The 19,192-nt window shown below is 37.8% G+C and overlaps 2 protein-coding genes across 5 annotated transcripts in view; both read left to right on the top strand.

Moving 5' to 3' along the window:
- Positions 1–2,175: 2,175 nt before the first annotated feature.
- Positions 2,176–19,192, top strand: part of LOC145673888 (tudor domain-containing protein 5-like) — a 171,819-nt gene continuing 154,802 nt past the window's right edge. For all 4 annotated transcript variants that reach the window (XM_081743680.1, XM_081743682.1, XM_081743681.1 and 1 more), the window contains exon 1: positions 2,176–2,281. The gene's annotated coding sequence lies outside the window, so the exon portion shown is untranslated. The remainder of the gene's footprint in view (positions 2,282–19,192) is intronic.
- LOC145674096 (zinc finger BED domain-containing protein 4-like) lies at positions 13,041–13,823 on the top strand. The gene has a single exon (XM_081743920.1). It carries the CDS (start codon positions 13,041–13,043, stop codon positions 13,821–13,823), a length of 783 nt encoding a protein of 260 aa, XP_081600046.1.

Below are 19,192 nucleotides of genomic sequence, written 5' to 3'. Positions count from 1 at the left end.
ACAGCGAGAGGACGCGGTTTTGTAAGAAAGTATAAAACAGAAAGACTATGAAAAATTTAGGAGCTCCCATTCAGCAACAAGTTCTAACAAAGAAAAAAAAAGAGAGAGAGAGAATAAGAATGATTAGTACTAATACATCAAGGACCTTACTGCGTACCGGTTTGCGTTATCGCAGCGTAAAATTTGCATTTGAGTTGGCGATAATTGACATAGCAGTTATAATTGCTTCTTGTATTTTTTGTTTTGCGAAGATCGATACTGAATGAGGCAACAGATAAGATATATAGTTTCTTTTTTTTACTTTCAATCTAAAAATAGTCTTTTCTATAAAAAACATCAATTGAGTGTGAGCTGCTGCACTACTGTTTTCCATTAGTATGCTGATATGTGTTGTTGTGGGTGAAGTGCTTAAGTTTGTGTCTATGATTTGGGGAATTTAAAATTAAGATAGCTCTATATTCGTTTTTATTTGTTTCTTTGAAACAAATACAGTAATACAGTGTGTGTGTGATATGCGGGTATCGCATATGTAAGGAAACCGTATATGTAAGAGAAATAAGAAGCAGAACCACACTCAGTGGCGTATTTAGGGGGGTGGCTTCCGGGCTTAAGCCCCCCCCCGAAATCTTACTTACTATAGTAAAGTATATGAAATATCTTGCAGAATGTTCACATTTTCAGGCAAACCCCCCCCCCCCCGAAAGTTAGCAAAGCCACCCCCGAAACAAAATCGTAAATACGCCACTGACCACACTTATACTTTTCTTGCATTGTATGAAAAAATATACTGCACGAATTAGCATTTTTCTATCAAGCATTACAGCCAGGTCCGTAGTCATATCACTAAGACGTGATCGTTTAAATAAGGGCAGGATAGTTTTTTTTCGGGGGGGAACTTGAACTCTTTTTACACCCATATATACATACAACAAACAATTGCAAGTTTCAGGGGACTGTGCCCCTCATAGACACCCTCTAGCTACGAATCTAATTTTAGTCTACCCATTTCAAAACTTCACACTACGTTACTGGACCTCACTAGGATATCTGAAAGAAAACACACAATGTCTCATGAAAATTGGCTATTAAAAAAAAAACTAAAATTATATTTAAAGATTTAGGATTTAGACCTCTGGTCTTTCGGTATCTAAGACCATTTAGCCCGTCATGTTTTGAGAGATGACGTTCCTTGGCGGGTACACTATCCGGTAGAGGAAAGGAAGAAAGGAATGGGGAAGGAAGGAAGCGACCAGGGACCTATAAGTTAAGTACCACCCCGGCATTTGCCTGGTATGAATGAGGGAAAATGAGGAAAACCTAATTCAGGCTGGCTGGCCTGAAAAAGCGTTTCAGACTTTTTCGACCGAATGCCCCCACCGGGAATCTAGAATTATATATAACATGCTTTCGGAAGATTAGAGAATTTCCTTTGATTAATTTCAATCCAAAACAAATGAAATTAAATTTATAGTTTAATGTCCCACGTTACACACCGAGGCTAAGGGAGCTGGTAATGATGAGAAATGAGAAATGAATGCTCTACCACTGAGTCATCGTGACCCCAATCCAAAACAAGAGTACCATGAAAGGATATGAGTAAATTTCATGTTTCATAAAAATCGCAGAATTTAAAAGAAATTTTAGCGGATTTTAATTCAATGGAAGCTAAAGTCACTTCTTCATTATTTATCATCTGAAAAAGCAGTGAATATGATTAAAAAGTCACAGGAAAAATATACACCACATTCGAAGTCAGAACACATAATACATAGGTCTATAAGTTGGATGCCTCGAAGAAATTAACGACACATTGCATCAAAATGGAAAAGTTTTGATGGAAACTATGGTGAGAATTGTTCTATCATGTTATTTAATAATATGGAAACTTCTATTTCAATGTATCCCTGTGCAGACAAAACACAGATATATTATTCGAAAAGAGTTACGCACTTTTGGAATGGAGTTTCCGGATTCATTGTCCCCCCCCCTCGTGCGTTATTCTTCTGTGTAATTATTAACCGGCATAACCGTGGGACGTAAAACTTAAAGATTTCATTTTTTTCTTCTATGTAATATCTTTTCATACTAAATGTAGGGATATTTTTTCTAAAGTGAGGGATATTTGATGCTAGTTAGAGGGATTTTTACCAGTGAGAACCTGGCAACACTGGACAAGAAAACCACACTGTGTAGGAGCACAGACAGTGTAGGAGTTTCAAATGGTAAACAAGGAGTAACTTTCATACAATACACTTAATGGGCTAAGTTTTGATTATTTACGGTACGTAAGAGATAGTAGGATTAATTTGGATGAAATGTATAACATAAGCATTCTATGACAATAATGTAGTAACTTAGGTGAGAAGATTTAAAAAGTATATCAAATTGCTGCGGCGAATTACCACGTGCAGTTGACAGCAAAAAATAAGGCGGTATTTTGAAGGATTACAGATTAATGTTTAGATTATAGTTAGGACATTAAAGGGAAGCGGAAGAATGTAAAGGTTGACTCTTAATAATAGTTCAAACGTACTGGCTAGCTTTAGGCGCACTACTAGAAAGAATTGTTGAAAACTTCTAGTAACTTAGTTTTTTTTTTTTTTTTAGTAATTTGGGGCCGCGGTGGCTAAGTGGTAGAGCGTTCAGTTGTGGTGCATAATGTACTTGGTTCGATCCCACCTCGCACCAAATCAACTTTGTGGTGGACAAACACCCTATTTGTGGGTTTTCTCGTGGTTCTCCCACGTTCTTTATTCCACCATTTCATTTATGTCTCACCATCAGCATCGCCTTTAGCTTAGCCGGCATAAACGTGAAACGTAAAACTGAGACTTCATTTTTCTTTCACTAATTTCCTCCTTACTGTCCCTTAAAAGGTTTCCGTTGTGGAACATGAATATATCTCACTTGGCATAGATAAGATTCAAGGGGGTCGGCAGAATTACTTGTTGAAAATTTACAATTCTTTCATGATTTGCGTATATATACGGCTTCCAGAAGTGAGGCTTATAAACTACAGTACTTAAAAATCCAACGTGCTAGGTGCTCACAAAAAGCACAAATGCTATCGAACCGAATCCGGTCAGGGCGAAGCTGATGGGCACGCGCCGTAGTGTGCGAGTGCGATTGAAATAAGTAGGCCCGTCAGTGATGGTGAGAATGCGTATGAGCAACGATAGTGAAAAGAGATAGTGATACAAGTTTCAATAGCACTTGTCGTGGCTTAAGTTTAGAGTTGCCCCTCCATTCTGAAGATGCCCTTGGACTTTGCAACATACAAAAAACTGTACTTAAAGTATTAAAAATTGTTACATTTCACTTAAATTCAGTACTCCGTGGGCTTCACAAAAATTTAAAAGGTTTTCTTCATTATTTTTTGCGCATCTGTTACACCTGTTCGCCATATTTTACAACTACCATGCTACTGAAACCTTCCGCGAATGCTTCCGCATCCGGCAAGTAGTACCAACTTCAACATATCTTTTCTCGTATTAAACATAACTCTCCTGCCGAACTTACATAAACATCAAATAAAAACTTCAAATTATCATTTCTTACCTCATTTCTCCTGTAAATTTTCCTGATTTTTATAAAAAGCGGAGGGGTGACTCTAAACTTAACTCCTTGTCGTGGTTTCACTGCAATAGTAAACACAAAATACGGGTTCTTTACATTGTGCAGAAATATACTGCCCGTGGAAAATAGCATCTAATAGTCATCTTTGATATTCACTTACTTATTTTATCCCTCCTAATGTACCTGTAATAGTTTTACACTAGTGATCATACATTTGTAAAACTAAAATATAGCTGTATTACTTTGTATTTAATTCTGTCGCCTGCGAAGATATGTTCTTTTTAAATATACCTTTTCATGCAAAGTAGCAAGGTTGGTTGGTTTAAACTGAAAAATGAAGAATGTTCGTAAAAGTGTAAGTGTTCGTATACATTTGATGAGCACACATTTATCTGTTGTCACGCTTCACTCCCATATATTATTCGTAATATATTCAGATATATTTCCTCATTCATTACTCAAAGAGATTATACTACAAAAGCACTTTTGCTCTTTTATAAATTTATGAATGTTTCTATTGTGATTTTTTTTATAGTTTGTTATTATTGATGACTAGAGTGCACTTTATGCCGAACAAGTGATTTTGTCACAGGTTGTAGCATTGGAGGAATGGAATCAGTGTTATTTGTAACAGGTACGGAATCGGTGTTTTAGCGGTTGGTGGCACTGATGTTGCCTCCTTTGTAGTGATGGGAATTCTGATTCCTTTCTGGTATTCGATTCCTTTGGATTCGTTGAGTCAAAGGAATCATAAAAAGTAACCACTACTTTCGTTACTTTGATTACAAGGACCCATGTGTCCCTCTGAATCCCTGTACTCAGTTGCCTTTTCGGTTTCTTTCCCTCAAATCTGATTACCCGTACTCAAACACGTTTTCAAAAGCTTGCGTCTCGCTTTTGTCAGTGTATTCAGTTACAGCTTGACTTCGCAGCAGTTCGTATATCTTCGGCAGTACACTATTCACAAAGCAATCAGGTAGAATTTTGCTTCGGGGGAGAGAAAGGGAGAAAAGGAAAGAATATCTTCAGGCAACTGACTAGAAGAAAATAGTATCACCCGCTGCACCGTCTTAGGGCGAATGACTCCAGCGCGGGGTGCAAAATAGTTGTTTTCATTCTTCCTTCCTTAATGAATACCCGACGTAGAACCGACATGAATAGTTTCATAGACAATACTATTGTGTATACGTAACTGCAGGTGGGCTAAATAAAAAAAAAAATGAATGAAGGGCTGTGTTTCATTGTATATATATATATATGGGTGATCCCACGAAAAAGGGAAATTTTCACTTGGAAAATTTTTGTTCCGTTGATGGTCGCCTATTTCGATAAAAATATCACATGCACTTACTACTACTAAGTACATGTTAATTAGGTGTTCAGCAGAGCTGAATCGTTATTGGTGTAGTAAATAAAAAATAATAAACTTTTCAGCACCCACGGAGTTGAGATTAGTTAACACGGAGTTGAAAATTGCTGTGGAGTTGACAAACGTGATACATTTGGGTGATAAGTTTTGGTTTATAAGTGATTAAGCTTATAATTTACATAAAAATTGAAATAATTTTCCAATAGTTTTTGTAAGTTAGAATTATTCTTATTATGTTGAATAAAATTCTAACAAACTAGATTGTACGTAATTTGTTATACAAAAATACTGCAAACATATGAAAATATATCTAATGAAGGTTCCAAAATTGAGTACATATTATATATATATGTGTGTGTGTGACGTAAATAAGAAGAAAAAAAAAGAAATACACATACACTTATCGAATATTGAAAAATTATTGCGCTTTCAATATGTTGACTATCATATGGAGAAGACAAATTTTTTACATAAGCTTACGAAACAGATGAAGTAGTCACTAAACCTGTCTCTTGTCTACTTCATTTGTTTTCTGAGCTTATGTAAACCGTCTGTCTTCTCTGTGTCATCAAGTCAACACATCGAAAGTGCAATACTTTTTCAACATTTGGTAAGTGTATTTGTATATTTGGTATATATACAAGGTGTTTCAAAACAATACACACATCGTTTGGGAGCTGATTCCTGACACCAAGATAAGACGAAAAGTATAGACAACTGGATGCACAAATGCTTCTTTCGGAGTTATAGGCTGCCGAAAACATTAAAAAAAGGAACTTTAAAGGTCCATAGCTCCAAAACTAGGAGACCTGCCGTAGTCGGGTCACGACTTCACTTAGGAACTAATATGTGCACTATCCAAAAATACGTTTCAGAATCCTGAGGTACTCACGAAGCAATTTTTATAAAGGGAGTTTGGCTACGGGCGTATAATCTGAAGTACTCACCAACTACTTCTATAAAAGTTGTTGTGGAAGTACCGCAATATTCTGAAACATGGATATTTGGATAGCGCACATACTAATTCCTAAGTGAAGTCTGACCCGACTACGGTAGGTCCCATAGTTTTATGCCAGGGACCTTTAAAGTTCATTTTTTAAATGTTTTCGGCAGCCTATAACTGCGAAAGGAAGCATTTGTGCATCCAGATTGGTCTATACTTTCTACCTTATCTTGGTGTTAGGAATCACCTCCCAAACGTTGTCGGTATTGTTTTGAAACGCCCAGCATAATGCACACTAAATAACAGTGTAAGGCACTCATCATTTCTGTTTTCTTTGGATAATTCGATGTTCTTTGTTAAGTAGCCCTCATTTTCCACTCCAATGAAGGAAATGTCTTGAGGAAACAGGGAAGGGCTGTTCTAGTCTACACAGAATGACAACTGCCAATGCTTTTTAAACGTCAGGTTTAGTAGGCCATTAGAAATTCCTCCCGATCCGCGTCATAAAATTGACTGTCCGTATATTGCCCTCAGACTCTTCGACAATTCCTGAAAAGAAAACAATTAGTTGATCATAAGATTGAGACTTCAATAGGTTAAAAACAGATACCATCCGTCTTGACTTGACTGAAGTTTTACCTCCGGCTACCTGACAGCCCCAAGTCTGAACTTCCGCGAAACACTCCTTAAATGGGCTGGACCCACCAGCCGGCCTTTGTGTGTGAATGACACGTGGTAAGCGTGTCGGCTCCTACGACCGTTGCGATGGTCTGCGCGATCAGGTTTCAGTACATCTCTACTCAAATGAGTTTTTCAATTGCCTTACTGTGCGAAGTAAACACCATTAATTTTTGAGCTTCCACCGGGAAAAAAACCCAGAACCACGCACGAAAGGTGAACATCCTAGTCACTAGACCATAAACGAGCTTTATTTCTATCAATATATTGAAAGAACAAATATTTGGAAGAGCATGAGCATAACAAACACTATAGGATTATTAACTCCGTGAACTTGTCTCAACACTTCCTTAGTTTTCAGATGGACATGGAGTTGAGAACCATTGAGTTGAGAAAATCGAATAGAATTTATCTTTACCGGCCCACTTTTTAACCAGTACATGTGAGTAATTGTGTACGAATTTTCTACGTTAAGGCGTAGGTTCCTCAAGCGAAAGAAGGTATATACCATACAAATACATTCAGTAATAAATATCATGGTGTTGAGTATCAATTAATATACGCACCTGCTTTCCACACAAAAATATGTTTCCTATAGCTTTTAACACATACACACAACTTTTTCTGTTCTGCAGTCAAACATGTCTGTTTTGTCTTCTTGTGGGAGTTGCCAATGTGGACGACCATGCTATCTGTTAAGAGCAATGATAATTTTTTCTATTGCCATGGAGTTGAGACGAAATAGAGGGGACAGAAACGAAGCATAATCAAGCTTTCGAAAATAATCGTTATAAAGGTTTACTTTCCACAAACCACCGAAACATTGAAGTGTTCTCTTCCATTTAATTACCATTAAATGATGTTTGATTTGCGACTTCAGTTGTAATTTACTGATTAAAATCAGTCAACTATAGTCTGTGACAGCCCAAGGTGTTGAGAAAATGGGTAATAATTAATTTTTTACGTATGTTTCGTGTTATATTTGCAAACTGTTATACATGGCATACCTACTTTGTGACGGTTACTACCAAACAAAATAAAAATGAGGTGATTCTTTCTAGTAGTAGTTTGAAGAAATGCCCGTGACAGAAAATTTCCCTTTTTCGTGGAATCACCCATATATATATATCGTATTGGTCATTTACATGCATTTGAAGTGAATTAATATAATATTTTCGGAAAGAACAGAATATATATCGGGAAAATAGAATGAAATTAGAGATAAGAAAAAATGTAGAACGCAAAAGTTTCCGGCCTCCACACTACAAATTCAGGCTTCTTTAGAAACAGCAGCTAGAAGCAGTGTGCGAACTTTGTAGAGGATACCGGGAATTCCTTCCCTTGAGAAATTGAAATCTGCATAAATTTCTCATTTTTCTGTACTAGCCTAAATAGAAATTGGGTTCTGTCCCGTCTGCTCAAATAAATTAATTCGCATACTGACTACAATTGACAACCATTCGACAAAGTTGAAAAATTTAGAGTACTTTTTACGCAAGAATTGTGACAGTGGCCCCGCATAGTGTAGTCGCTAACACTCGCCTTTTGTGCGAGAAGCGGGGGAGGGGGCGAAGAAATTTTCTAGGGAAAGGTGCATTCCATTGTTACTATATTACGTCTGGTATTTAGTATACGTAGTTTGCTATATTATGTATACATTTTCGTGAGCCAGGGAGGGACCCGGGCCTTCCTACCCCCCCCCCCTTCGGGCGCCCATGGCGAGCAGTTCAGGGTTCTGTTCCCTGTGGGGACACGGTCGAAAAAGTATAAAAGCTTTCTCAGGCTAGCCATCCTAATTGAGAGTGCCCTCATTCACACCAGGCAAATGCCGGGATGGTACCTTACATATAGGTCACAGACTTGTTCCTTCCTTCCCTTTCCCAGATAGTGTGATCGCCGAGAAACGTTATCTTTTATACGTGACGGGCTAACATGGCCATCCATGCCGAAAGCCCAGAAATCTAATTCTTATCATGTAATCCTAAGGATAAAATAGAATCTTTAAGAGCCGGCAATACCTCGAATCTGGTGACTTTTGCTTGTTAGGTTGTTAAGAATGAAAGCAAATACTGCAATGTAAATAATCATAATCATAGATAATGGTATTCTGCACCAGAAAAATTAATAAAAACAACCAATATCATTGATATCTGTAGAAATTTAAGTTTTTGTCACAAAATTAATCTTCAAAAAATTTATGTGAACAAAGCGACTTGAACAATGAATTCAACGGCACTAATGATAAATTGTACTGTCTTTGTGGTATTTTTTAAAATACTACATTTACTTAATTTTAATAATTGTATTTGAAAACAATTTTCCATATGATGAATACAATAAAAGTATTTGAAAATGAGCACAGCCGAATAAGGATTCAGATGGGTTTGGAGCTGCTCAGAATAGATTCATTTGAGTTGATTTTGAGTTTAACGTCCCTTTCAGCAGCCAGGCTATATGAGACATGGACCTACTGATTAAAGTGGAAACCGAACTACATGAGCTCCCTCCGGGAATCGAACTCGGATTTCCCACGCCAAAGGCGCGTACGCTAACCGCTTTTTCACGAAGGAGCTCCTGCTCAGAATAAGAACAGATGGAGACATTTTGTTTCTGCGGCTATGAACTATCTGATTCCTTAAGCCACAGAATGAGTGAGTAAGGTGACACAATTAAGGATAATGCCGACATAGTTCAAGAAACTTAAACTTGCCAATTATCTCAAATGAAAAAAAAAAAAAATGTTCATGATTACATGTACGCTCACGTCCAAAATGATTGTGGCATATCTATAACTATCTTCTTGTAAGAATATAATTTGATAATGATTTTGTAGGGTACTTTTAATACTAATACTATGTGTATAATCGTGAAATGTATATTTTGGTAAATTTCATAGGAAAAGAATTATAAATACGAAAATTAGAACGAATAAAACAAAATGTTGCTAAATAGACAAGAAAGTTTTATTTTCGCTTTATTGTTCTTATTTACTGCTCTTTTACATGAAATTTGCCACATACATGTCTTTGCGGATTATACACATACTAACATTATAAGAAATACCGGGCGAATTCGTTATCAAATTATATTCTTAGAACAACATATTTATAGTCATGCGACAATAATTTTGGACATGAGTGTACATAAACTTCTACGTAGCTCTAAAGTAACAGTGGATCAGTGGTAAAGAAAAGGTCACCTCTGGGTTTCAGGTTCCCTAGTTCGATCCCAGTCACTGTGGGTTCGTGGTGATGATATTGATTTCGTGTCTTTTCTCGGACATCCCGTCCTGTGTTTCTTTCAGAAAAAAAGTGTTCGGGGGCACATCTAGTATTCGGAGGGGCACTGCTGGTACTATTATACTTATTATGATATAAACGTATTATTTTGGTCTCCTCCGGGGGCACTCGCAGAGCTCTGGGGGGACAGTGCTCCCCCCAAATAAAACTGTCTGTAGGGATGCGCACGAGACAAGATTTGAGACTGTCTTGTCTCGAAAATGTGCTGTAAAGGTTATTTCTCGACTCGAAAAGGATATATTTTTCTATTGGAAGAGCTGTCTCTCGACTCGAATTTTGTCAGGAAAATTCTGTCTGGACTCGTCTCGTGCGCATCCCTAACTGTCTGGAAGAAACACTGATCCCGTCTCAATTCATTTCTCATAATTCTTGTAATTTCATGCGTTTCCTTTGCTCGTCCGAGGCATAAAATGTTGGATGTTAAACTCAGGAATTTTTCACTGGTCGGTATCTAGTGCTTTGTATTTTGGCAAGCGATCATGTTCGAATTCTGGAAGTTATTTCATTGAAGTAGCTCAAGTGGTAGAGCGTTGGCTTCGCATTCGGGAGGTTGTGTGTTCGATTCCCGCTGCCGACCATCCTGACTGAGGTTTTCCAGGGTTTCCCTCAGTCCTACCAGGCAAATGCCGGGATGGTACCTACTAAACAGGCCCTGGCGGATATCTTCCCAAATCCTTTCCATTGTTATTGTTGTTGTTAGATATCCAGTATAAGATAGCCTCTGAGCTGTATCTGGTGATTGGTAAATAAATAAATAAACTCAAAATGGTTCGGATTTTTTTAAAGTCCGTCCGACTCTTTAGCTCGATTACAAAACAATATATGTAGAACTTGAAAATATAGTAGTTTTTCGAACGGGCCGAATGAAATCTTTGATTACATCTCGCAGATAAGCTGCAAGACATGCCTACAGAAACAACCGCTCTGTCCTCGCAGTCAAACCTCAAATTCATGCGAAAACATTGAGTTTTATTGAGGTACTGTGGTAAACTACTATTTTTAGCATCATAAAAGTTTAGTAAGAAATTGGCCAAACATATCTCTCGTTTCGTTTATCCGACAGATGAGGGAAGCGTAAATCCAGAGTCCGCATTAGTTGAGTTTATCAAAGCGTGAGTGGTTGTGTTTCCGTGTTTTTCGGTTTTTTCCATTGTGCGTTGCTATTTCGAAAACAATATTTGTGTATTTGGATTAATTCCAAAATAAACAACTCTTTCGTTATCGAAAGATTTTCAAGTTATTGATTTTTTTTTTTTTTTTTTGTACATTGCAACTTTTTTTTTCTAATTTGTATCTGTGATTGTGGGGAAGTGAGGGTGGTTTGTTCGAAGAATGGATAGCCGGAGAGAAACCAGGAAACGGAACCTTTTGTGGAATTATTTCACTGAAGTTGCAGGAAATAAAGCTAAATGTGGCTTCTGTTCTGTTGCAATTAGTTTTAATGGGGGATCAACGACAAATCTCTTAAAACACTTATCTAGAAAATATCCTACCGTTGACATCAAGCGCCAACGCACTGGAGTGACCATTGAGAACAATCAAGAAGTGGACAACAGCCTGGTGCAACAGGATGTCGGAACTTCAGCTCCAGCAGCAACAACTGACAACAATCAACCGCAGCCTTGTAGCTCTAAGCCTCAAATCATCTCAAAGCCTAACAATCAGCCGCAAATATCACAATATTTACATAGGCCGTTACCAACAAATAAGAACAAACAAATAAATAAGCAGTTAGTAAAGATGATTGTTAAAGAGTTCCACCCTTTAAGTATCGTGGAGGACAGGGAGTTTCAGAATTTTGTTAAAATGTTGAACCCAGGTTATACTCTTCCTTCCCGAAAAACCGTCTCCAACATTATTTCCATATTGTACAACGAGACGGAAGAGAAGGTTAGAGCAGAGATGACCGGTGCCTCCGCGGTGTCTGTAACAACGGATGCTTGGACATCCATGAGCAATCAGAGCTAAATGGCGGTGACGGTCCATTTTATAGATAACGATTGCCAGCTACGCTCGTTCCTACTTGAGTGTTTTGAGGTCCGGTCTCGACACACAGCTGAAAATCTCGCCTTGGAGTTGAAACGAGTGTTCAATGATTGAGGTATACAGGATAAAGTCTCTGCCGTCGTAAGTGACAATGCTGCAAACATAGCAGCAGCTATTCGACTGGGTGAATGGTGTCATGTTCAGTGCTTTGTCCATAGCCTGAATTTGATTGTACAAGCTGGCTTCAGCAAAATCAAGACTGTTCAGGCAAAGGTCAAAGCTATAGTTGAATATTTTCGAAGAAGTCCCCATGCAGCTTTGAAATTAAAGCAGTATCATACAACGAGATACTTTGTATCGTTTAATAATTACCTGTACCTTGGGCAGAAAGTGCTCATACACAAGCACTATACCTGATATAGTGTTAATTTAAAAATAACAAAAGAAGAATGTTTTTAATATATGTAAGAAATATACATTATTGTATAATTCGTTGCTATGTAGTTGTTGATAGTTACCTAACAAACATGTACGATTGGAAGGCAGTCTATGTGCATATTCGTTCATAAAGAATCAACGAATAAAACTGTTAATACGTATCACCGTTTTGTAATTTCAGTATAAAAGGTGAGAATACAAGTAAATGTACTCACAGAAGATATTTTGAGGTGTGAATAATTACTACCACAAAAATTTGACTTAAATTATTAGCCGAACCAGGTTAACGATTACCTTGAGTGAATCGTTGTAATCAGCAACAGATAAGATATCCGGAGTTGAAGCTAAAGCAGGATATGCCAACGCGGTGGAACTCGACCTTTCATATTTTTGAAAGAATTCTAAAACTGAAAGATCCCGACGTGTCAACATTAGCTGTGACCAATTCTGACATAGAACTCTTCAGTAGCAATGAATGGGTCACTATACAGAAAGCGTGCGATAATTTGAAGAGGTTTGATGAAGTTACGCTGGAACTCAGTAGTGAGAAACATGTTACAATTTCGAAGTGCATCTTATTAGGCAGGGTTTTGTTGCGGCATATGACAAAATTCAAACATGAACAACTGCCAAAACAAAATGAAGGAACTTCTTCAGAGACAGTCAGCGATCTTCAGGTTAACGATTACCTTGAGTGAATCGTTGTAATCAGCAACAGATAAGATATCCGGAGTTGAAGCTAAAGCAGGATATGCCAACGCGGTGGAACTCGACCTTTCATATTTTTGAAAGAATTCTAAAACTGAAAGATCCCGACGTGTCAACATTAGCTGTGACCAATTCTGACATAGAACTCTTCAGTAGCAATGAATGGGTCACTATACAGAAAGCGTGCGATAATTTGAAGAGGTTTGATGAAGTTACGCTGGAACTCAGTAGTGAGAAACATGTTACAATTTCGAAGTGCATCTTATTAGGCAGGGTTTTGTTGCGGCATATGACAAAATTCCAACATGAACAACTGCCAAAACAAAATGAAGGAACTTCTTCAGAGACAGTCAGCGATCTTCAAAGATTGTCAGAAACTATATTGAACGAACTGAAAAGGAGATTTGGAAAGGCAAAAGATACGCCACTGCTAGCGGAGGCAACTTTTCTTGACCCGCGTTTTAAGAAGCAAGGGTTCGATGATAACAATTGCTTCGAGAAGACGAGGTCAATAATTGAAAAGAAAGCAAGGGGAATTGTTGTTGCTACAGACGAAGTAGAAGTAACTACTCGTAATTGTCATCAGTCGAGTAATATACACACCAGTGAACTTTGGGAGGAGTTCGATACTAAAGTTTCAAGCCTTATCGCACCGGAAAATCCCACTGTTGCTGGTATTGTAGAAGTGAAGAACTTCCTACAGGAAAGTCTTCTTCACAGAAAAGAAAATCCGCTAACGTGTTGGAAAGAGAGGAGATTCCTGTATCCCCGATTATTTGAGATTATGAAAAGAAGGCTCTGTATCATGCCAACATCCGTCCCTTGAGAGAGACTATTCTCTAAAGGAGGGCAAATCATACCAGAGAGAAGAAGCAGGTTCCAATCTTCCAAAGTCTCCCAAATTCTCTTTTTACTTGCAAATATGTAAGGAAGACTGCTAGTGTAAGTAGTATAAATAGTGCCAGTGTAAATACATTTAAAAACAATTTGTACATAACTAAAGAACAGATGACACCACACTTTTTTTATTACTTTGTTATTTGTTCCTGTGTATGAGTTAAACCATGGATTTTAAGACGGCTGGTTGTTACAAGTTGCCGTGCCGTAAGAGAAAGGGGAGGGAAACACTCTTCCTGTTTACGAAGCCTGCATAAGGCAGAAGAGGAGAGGGCGCTCAACGGGCAGAAACAAGCAGAAGAATCAAAGCAAAGGCGGTAAGTGTTTCCTTTCCTTAACGCATGCGCACTATAATAGCCCATCCATATGCTTTCAACGTGTTTTTTTTTTCTTTCTTTTTTTTTTTTTTTCGTCTACTGTTTCGTGTGAGTTTTCGTTACTACTTGTCTTGTCAATCTCTTCAATGCAGTTCTGAATTGATTCCAGGAATCATATGTCTAACTTTCTATCTGAATCCAAACGAATACTTTTTTGAGTCCGTGGACTCAAGGTTCCGATATCAATCCTAGTACTTTGAGTTGTTTTCAGTATTCGTTTTTTTGAGTACTCAAGAAGAGTCGTTACCTTGTAACGACTCCACAAGGAACGACCCATCAGTACTCCTTTGCTGTGGTTGGTTGCTTGTGTTGAAGTCGCTGATTGGTTGTTATGTATTCGTAACTGATGTTCGAATGTTGTACGGTTGAGCGTGTGTATTGCGGGTGAAGTGTGATGTTAAGTTAGTTTTGATTTCGTTTTGTCTCTGATATTCTGAAGTGAGTTTCAGATTTTTTTTTATTTTTATTTATTTATTTATTTACTTATTTATTTGTTTGAAATATGTTTGTGATACTAAAGTGAATTCCTATCGTTTCGGAATATTGTGTGGATTGATTAACATTGAGAAGAATTTTTATCATATATATTTTTTTTTTTTTTGTTTGTAATGTTACTAATTATGATTTCATTATTAGGGCACGCTGTTTTCTGTCTTTATCATAGTTAAATGGGAAGGGGGACTTGTTCTAGAACATAGGCCCCCCATGTACGTTAGTAGTTATGTTAGTTCCTTTCTATACCGAAGTTTAGTATTTAATTCACATAGTACGGCTGAGCGAGCGTTACAGAGGGAAGGGGTAAGAGTCTGGAGGGCACGTTATTTTCTATCTTTATTACATCTAAATGTGAAGGGGTACCTGTATTGTAGAACCTCTCTAGACCCCCGTTCACCTCTGGTGCATGGGGTCCTTGGTTAGATCTCAGCTCCTGCCAAGTGTGCTGTGTTGTGGACGAACACCGTGTGCGTGGTTTTCCTCAGGGTTCTCCCGTTTCCTACCACTATCTTCATTCATCATTATCGCCGTCTCTTTTAGCCTAGTCGACATAACCGTTGGACGTAAAACTTAAGGGCTTCATTTTTTCAATTCCTTTGCACAAATTTTTGAAGCGTTTCATATTTTAGGAAACTTACATCGTCCGCCTGGTTTTCGACCATTTTTAGTATTTTGCTAGTTTCTGTTAATATTATGTCAGGGTATGTGGAGATTAACTATAGGGGCTTCAGTGGACGTTGACGATAAGTATTGTGCAAGACACTAACCTTTAATGCTTTTTGGTGGTCACCTAGCACAAGTTGGTCGATGTCTTTAGGTTGGTTCATGTTTTATCCTCAGCTCTTCTAAAGACATTCTTCACCCAGTAATGCGACACCTAACTTTAGCATTTTCTAAGCCAGTAAATATGCATTACGTGCTAAGAGAAGTTAATATTTTATAAATGTAAGTGTGGTCCCATAAAATGGGATAGTACTGTGAACGGAAGGAAGGAACCTTACCTATCAGCCAAAACTGGCAATGCCCTCGGGAGGCGATTTGTAATTTTTGATCAATTACTTATGTTCATTTTACATATGTTCTTTCTCTGCTGTCAGCAATCTCTTCGTACGTGAAGACGAAGAGCTTAGCGGTAGACTGTGGAGCATGGAAGCTTCTCAGTTACAGCAAGTGACCTGCCAATAATGGCAGAATATCTATGATAATAAAGACTTCTGTTCATTTGCTGGTAGGGCTTAATGCAATAAATACCTACCTTACTCAGAATTACTGCTTGTTTTCTTTATTTTCTACCAAGTATACATCCATATTGTATTTCTGCACAAAAGTAGTACATTTCAGCTGTTTAGTGTTGCAGACTCACATCATATTCAGAGATGACGAAAATGGTGTTTCAATGAAATAATAAATTTGTTTCCTTACCTTACCACTATGAGAGGAGAGTTGCATTAATGTTGCAGATTGACTTTAGGAGGGCTAATAGCGTGTTGACATACGGTATAAAACACGAATCAATATAAGAACACAAACCAGCTTTTGCTGGTGGCCACTATAAAGCATCAGTGCTATCTGAGTCAGGGCAGGAGCGCAGCAGGGGGATCCGTGAGGAGTGCGTTGTAGGGACCGAGTGTGTCAGCGACGGTGGGTATGCACATCAACGAGGATAGTGGAAAATCACTTCGTACACCATAAAAGCACAGATTTGTGTCACATACATGATAACGTTTTTGACTGCTTTCACGTAGCCCTTCACTTCACCATATTTTCCTTATGGGGTACTACGCGGTAAGAAGCACACTTTCCATTTCGTACTTTTACCTTATTATACATATGTGAAGCAAGTGCCCGACATATTTCGATTACTTATATAATCTTATTGTGAAATAAATTCGCATATTCCGTAGATCTTACAAACTTATACTTCCTGAATTGGGATAGCACCGAGCCTCAAAGGGGCGATACTTTGTGAGACTTAAATTGTTGCTAGGGTCAATTCTCTCCCGTATTGCGTCATACATTTCCTACGTTAGGTTTTAAGACAGTGGGTTTGAATTACTGATACATTATGTTGTATTCTGACTTTACCTAATATGGCCTCACTACGCTTCTTCATCCTGTCCAAGATTAAACTTCATTTTTCTGTAATTAGTCACAACATAATGATGGTCTTTGTGTTTTTTTCGTTTTGTGATGCTTAAATTTCGTATATTTCGCTCAGTTTCCTCATAAATTTTGCAATACTGAGGGCCATCTGCGAAACTTAAGCCGTCTTGTTCACTGAATCGAATGTCTGAATCTTACAGAATCAGTTTTGTGGTCTACCTTGCATTCGTTGGTTCATACTCATTTTGCAAGGGGTTGTGTAAGAAACATTAAACTTGTGCAATGTTGCTTTTTTTAAAGAAAGAGGGGGGGGGGGGAGATGCAAGAACTTTGGTGCGGCAGAGTCCCGAAACGGTGATACATTACTATGGGTAATATTTTTCAACGCCATCACTCTTAATTCCAGCACGAACATTATAAACGATATTTTCAGTGTGCATGTGCCGCTTCACCAACACTTTAATGTTTCCACTTAACTGCACATACTACTTTCAACGTTGCATATCCTGAATCACATCACTTCATTTTGTATAACTGTGTTCGTGGCTAATTTATGAACGAATCTGTGGTTAGCGAGTTTTGTTTCTAAGTAATAAACTACTAGTTCAGAACAAAAGATATTTCGATTATATAAATCCTCATCTATTAAGCTATTAGAAATTTGTTACGTGACCTTTACAGGTATGTAGATCCATACAATCAATCGGTGCCAAGAATTGTGTCGAATCCGATTAAGGGCAGAGCTCCCTCGTGGCTAAGCGGTTAGCGTACGTGCCTTTGGCGTGGGAGACCCCGGTTCGATTCCCGGCGGGAGCTCATGTGGTTCGGATTCAACGTTAATCAGTAGCTCCACGTCTCATATAGCCTCGCTGCTCAAAGGGACGCTAAACTAAAATCAATTCAACTCACCCGGTTAAGGGCAGGGCAAAGCTGGTGTGGTTGCAGTGAGCAGTCGCGAAGCGACGTTGGTTGTGTTCAAGATATTTTCATGAAAAAACTTTCACTAGGTGACGGGGTTGGCTGGTTTAAACCAGCTGTTATTATTTTTTTTTCAAAAAAACCAACTGGTTTAAACCAAAAAAAAGAGCAAAAAATGCTTTAAATCGTATGAACTTCATGGGGACGTCTCCACATATCAAACCATCTGCGTTACGTTTATCTACTTTTCACCTTTTAATCAAGGGGTCCCGTATTCTATTCTCGGTCGAACCACAACCCATCTTTCAAGTGTAAACCAAATAGCGATTCGAGGTGTCCCATTAAGCTAAAGTCTTCTCCGTGGTAACCTTGGTATTTCATAAGAATGTTAAGCTTAAACATACGAAACGAAACCGAATTTTATATATTTCTATTTGCCTGAATGCCTGTTGTTTTATAAAGAAGCCAAGGTTAAATATATTGATAGAAATTGGCAAAATTTATCAACGGCCTACGTAGCTTCCAACATCAGCTTGGATTCGACTTTGTTTTAATGTTATTGAATGATATCTACGTACCAAATTTGTAATTTAATACCTCAGTTTTATCGTAGTGATTATGGTACGTTGACCTTAAAATTTTACATACAAATACATTTAAAGTAATAACAGGATTTTCCCAATGGCTAAGGCGGGAGTTTCCCGATTTATATATAATTCTGTATAATGTTTTTACTTGTGTAAATGTTTTTTTTTTTCCTTCTGAAATGACTCTTGACAATTATATTATTAACTAGGCCTATGTAAAGATCAGTACAACGTATTTTTATAGGGAGTCCTTCGTGAGTGAGTCGGCAATCGCATTTGTGACCAATTAGTCCCGGTTTCGTGTCGAAATGGACAATTTCTCTTGGATGTAAGCCGAGAAGCGGTTTGGATTCCGCTTTAAGCTTATGTGACCCCTTCCAGCATAATATTGTTGTTGCATAATAACACTAAGGCGAAACAAACTAATTTCTGCCCATATCTAATATAAATAGCGTAAATTATTTAAACCAAAAACACCTGTTTTTTAAATAAAAACCATGGTTTTTCCCAACCCTGCTAGGTGACTACTACAAGTAGGAGTTCGATCGTTTTTGTATGTTATATTTACAAGTACCTTAATGTGGTTTCCGCACGGTTTCCACGTGTATGACGTATAAGAAATAATTCTCGTAACTGTAACACATTGTCTACTGCAAACATTTTTGTAAGTATTCAGAGTTAACTTGACTCGTTTATTTTTTTTTTCTCTCTCTTTAAATTGAATTTTGCGTAAGTTCTGCACATTTAATATCAAAATTGTTGCAATTAGTATCACATTTGTTAAAATTTCCCCCAATACTTTGCTGTTGTGTCCCAAT

This window comes from Thermobia domestica, chromosome 17, assembly GCF_964235325.1.
Source record: "Thermobia domestica chromosome 17, izTheDome1.hap1.1, whole genome shotgun sequence".
Taxonomy (NCBI): Eukaryota; Metazoa; Arthropoda; class Insecta; order Zygentoma; family Lepismatidae; genus Thermobia; species Thermobia domestica.
The sequence above is the reverse complement of the archived record's forward strand: the minus strand, read 5'-3'. Positions and strand labels throughout refer to the sequence as shown.

Excerpts from the sequence above, each read along its gene's own strand:
- LOC145674096 (XM_081743920.1), top strand. The coding sequence starts at position 13,041 with ATGCCAACGCGGTGGAACTCGACCTTTCATATTTTTGAAAGAATTCTA.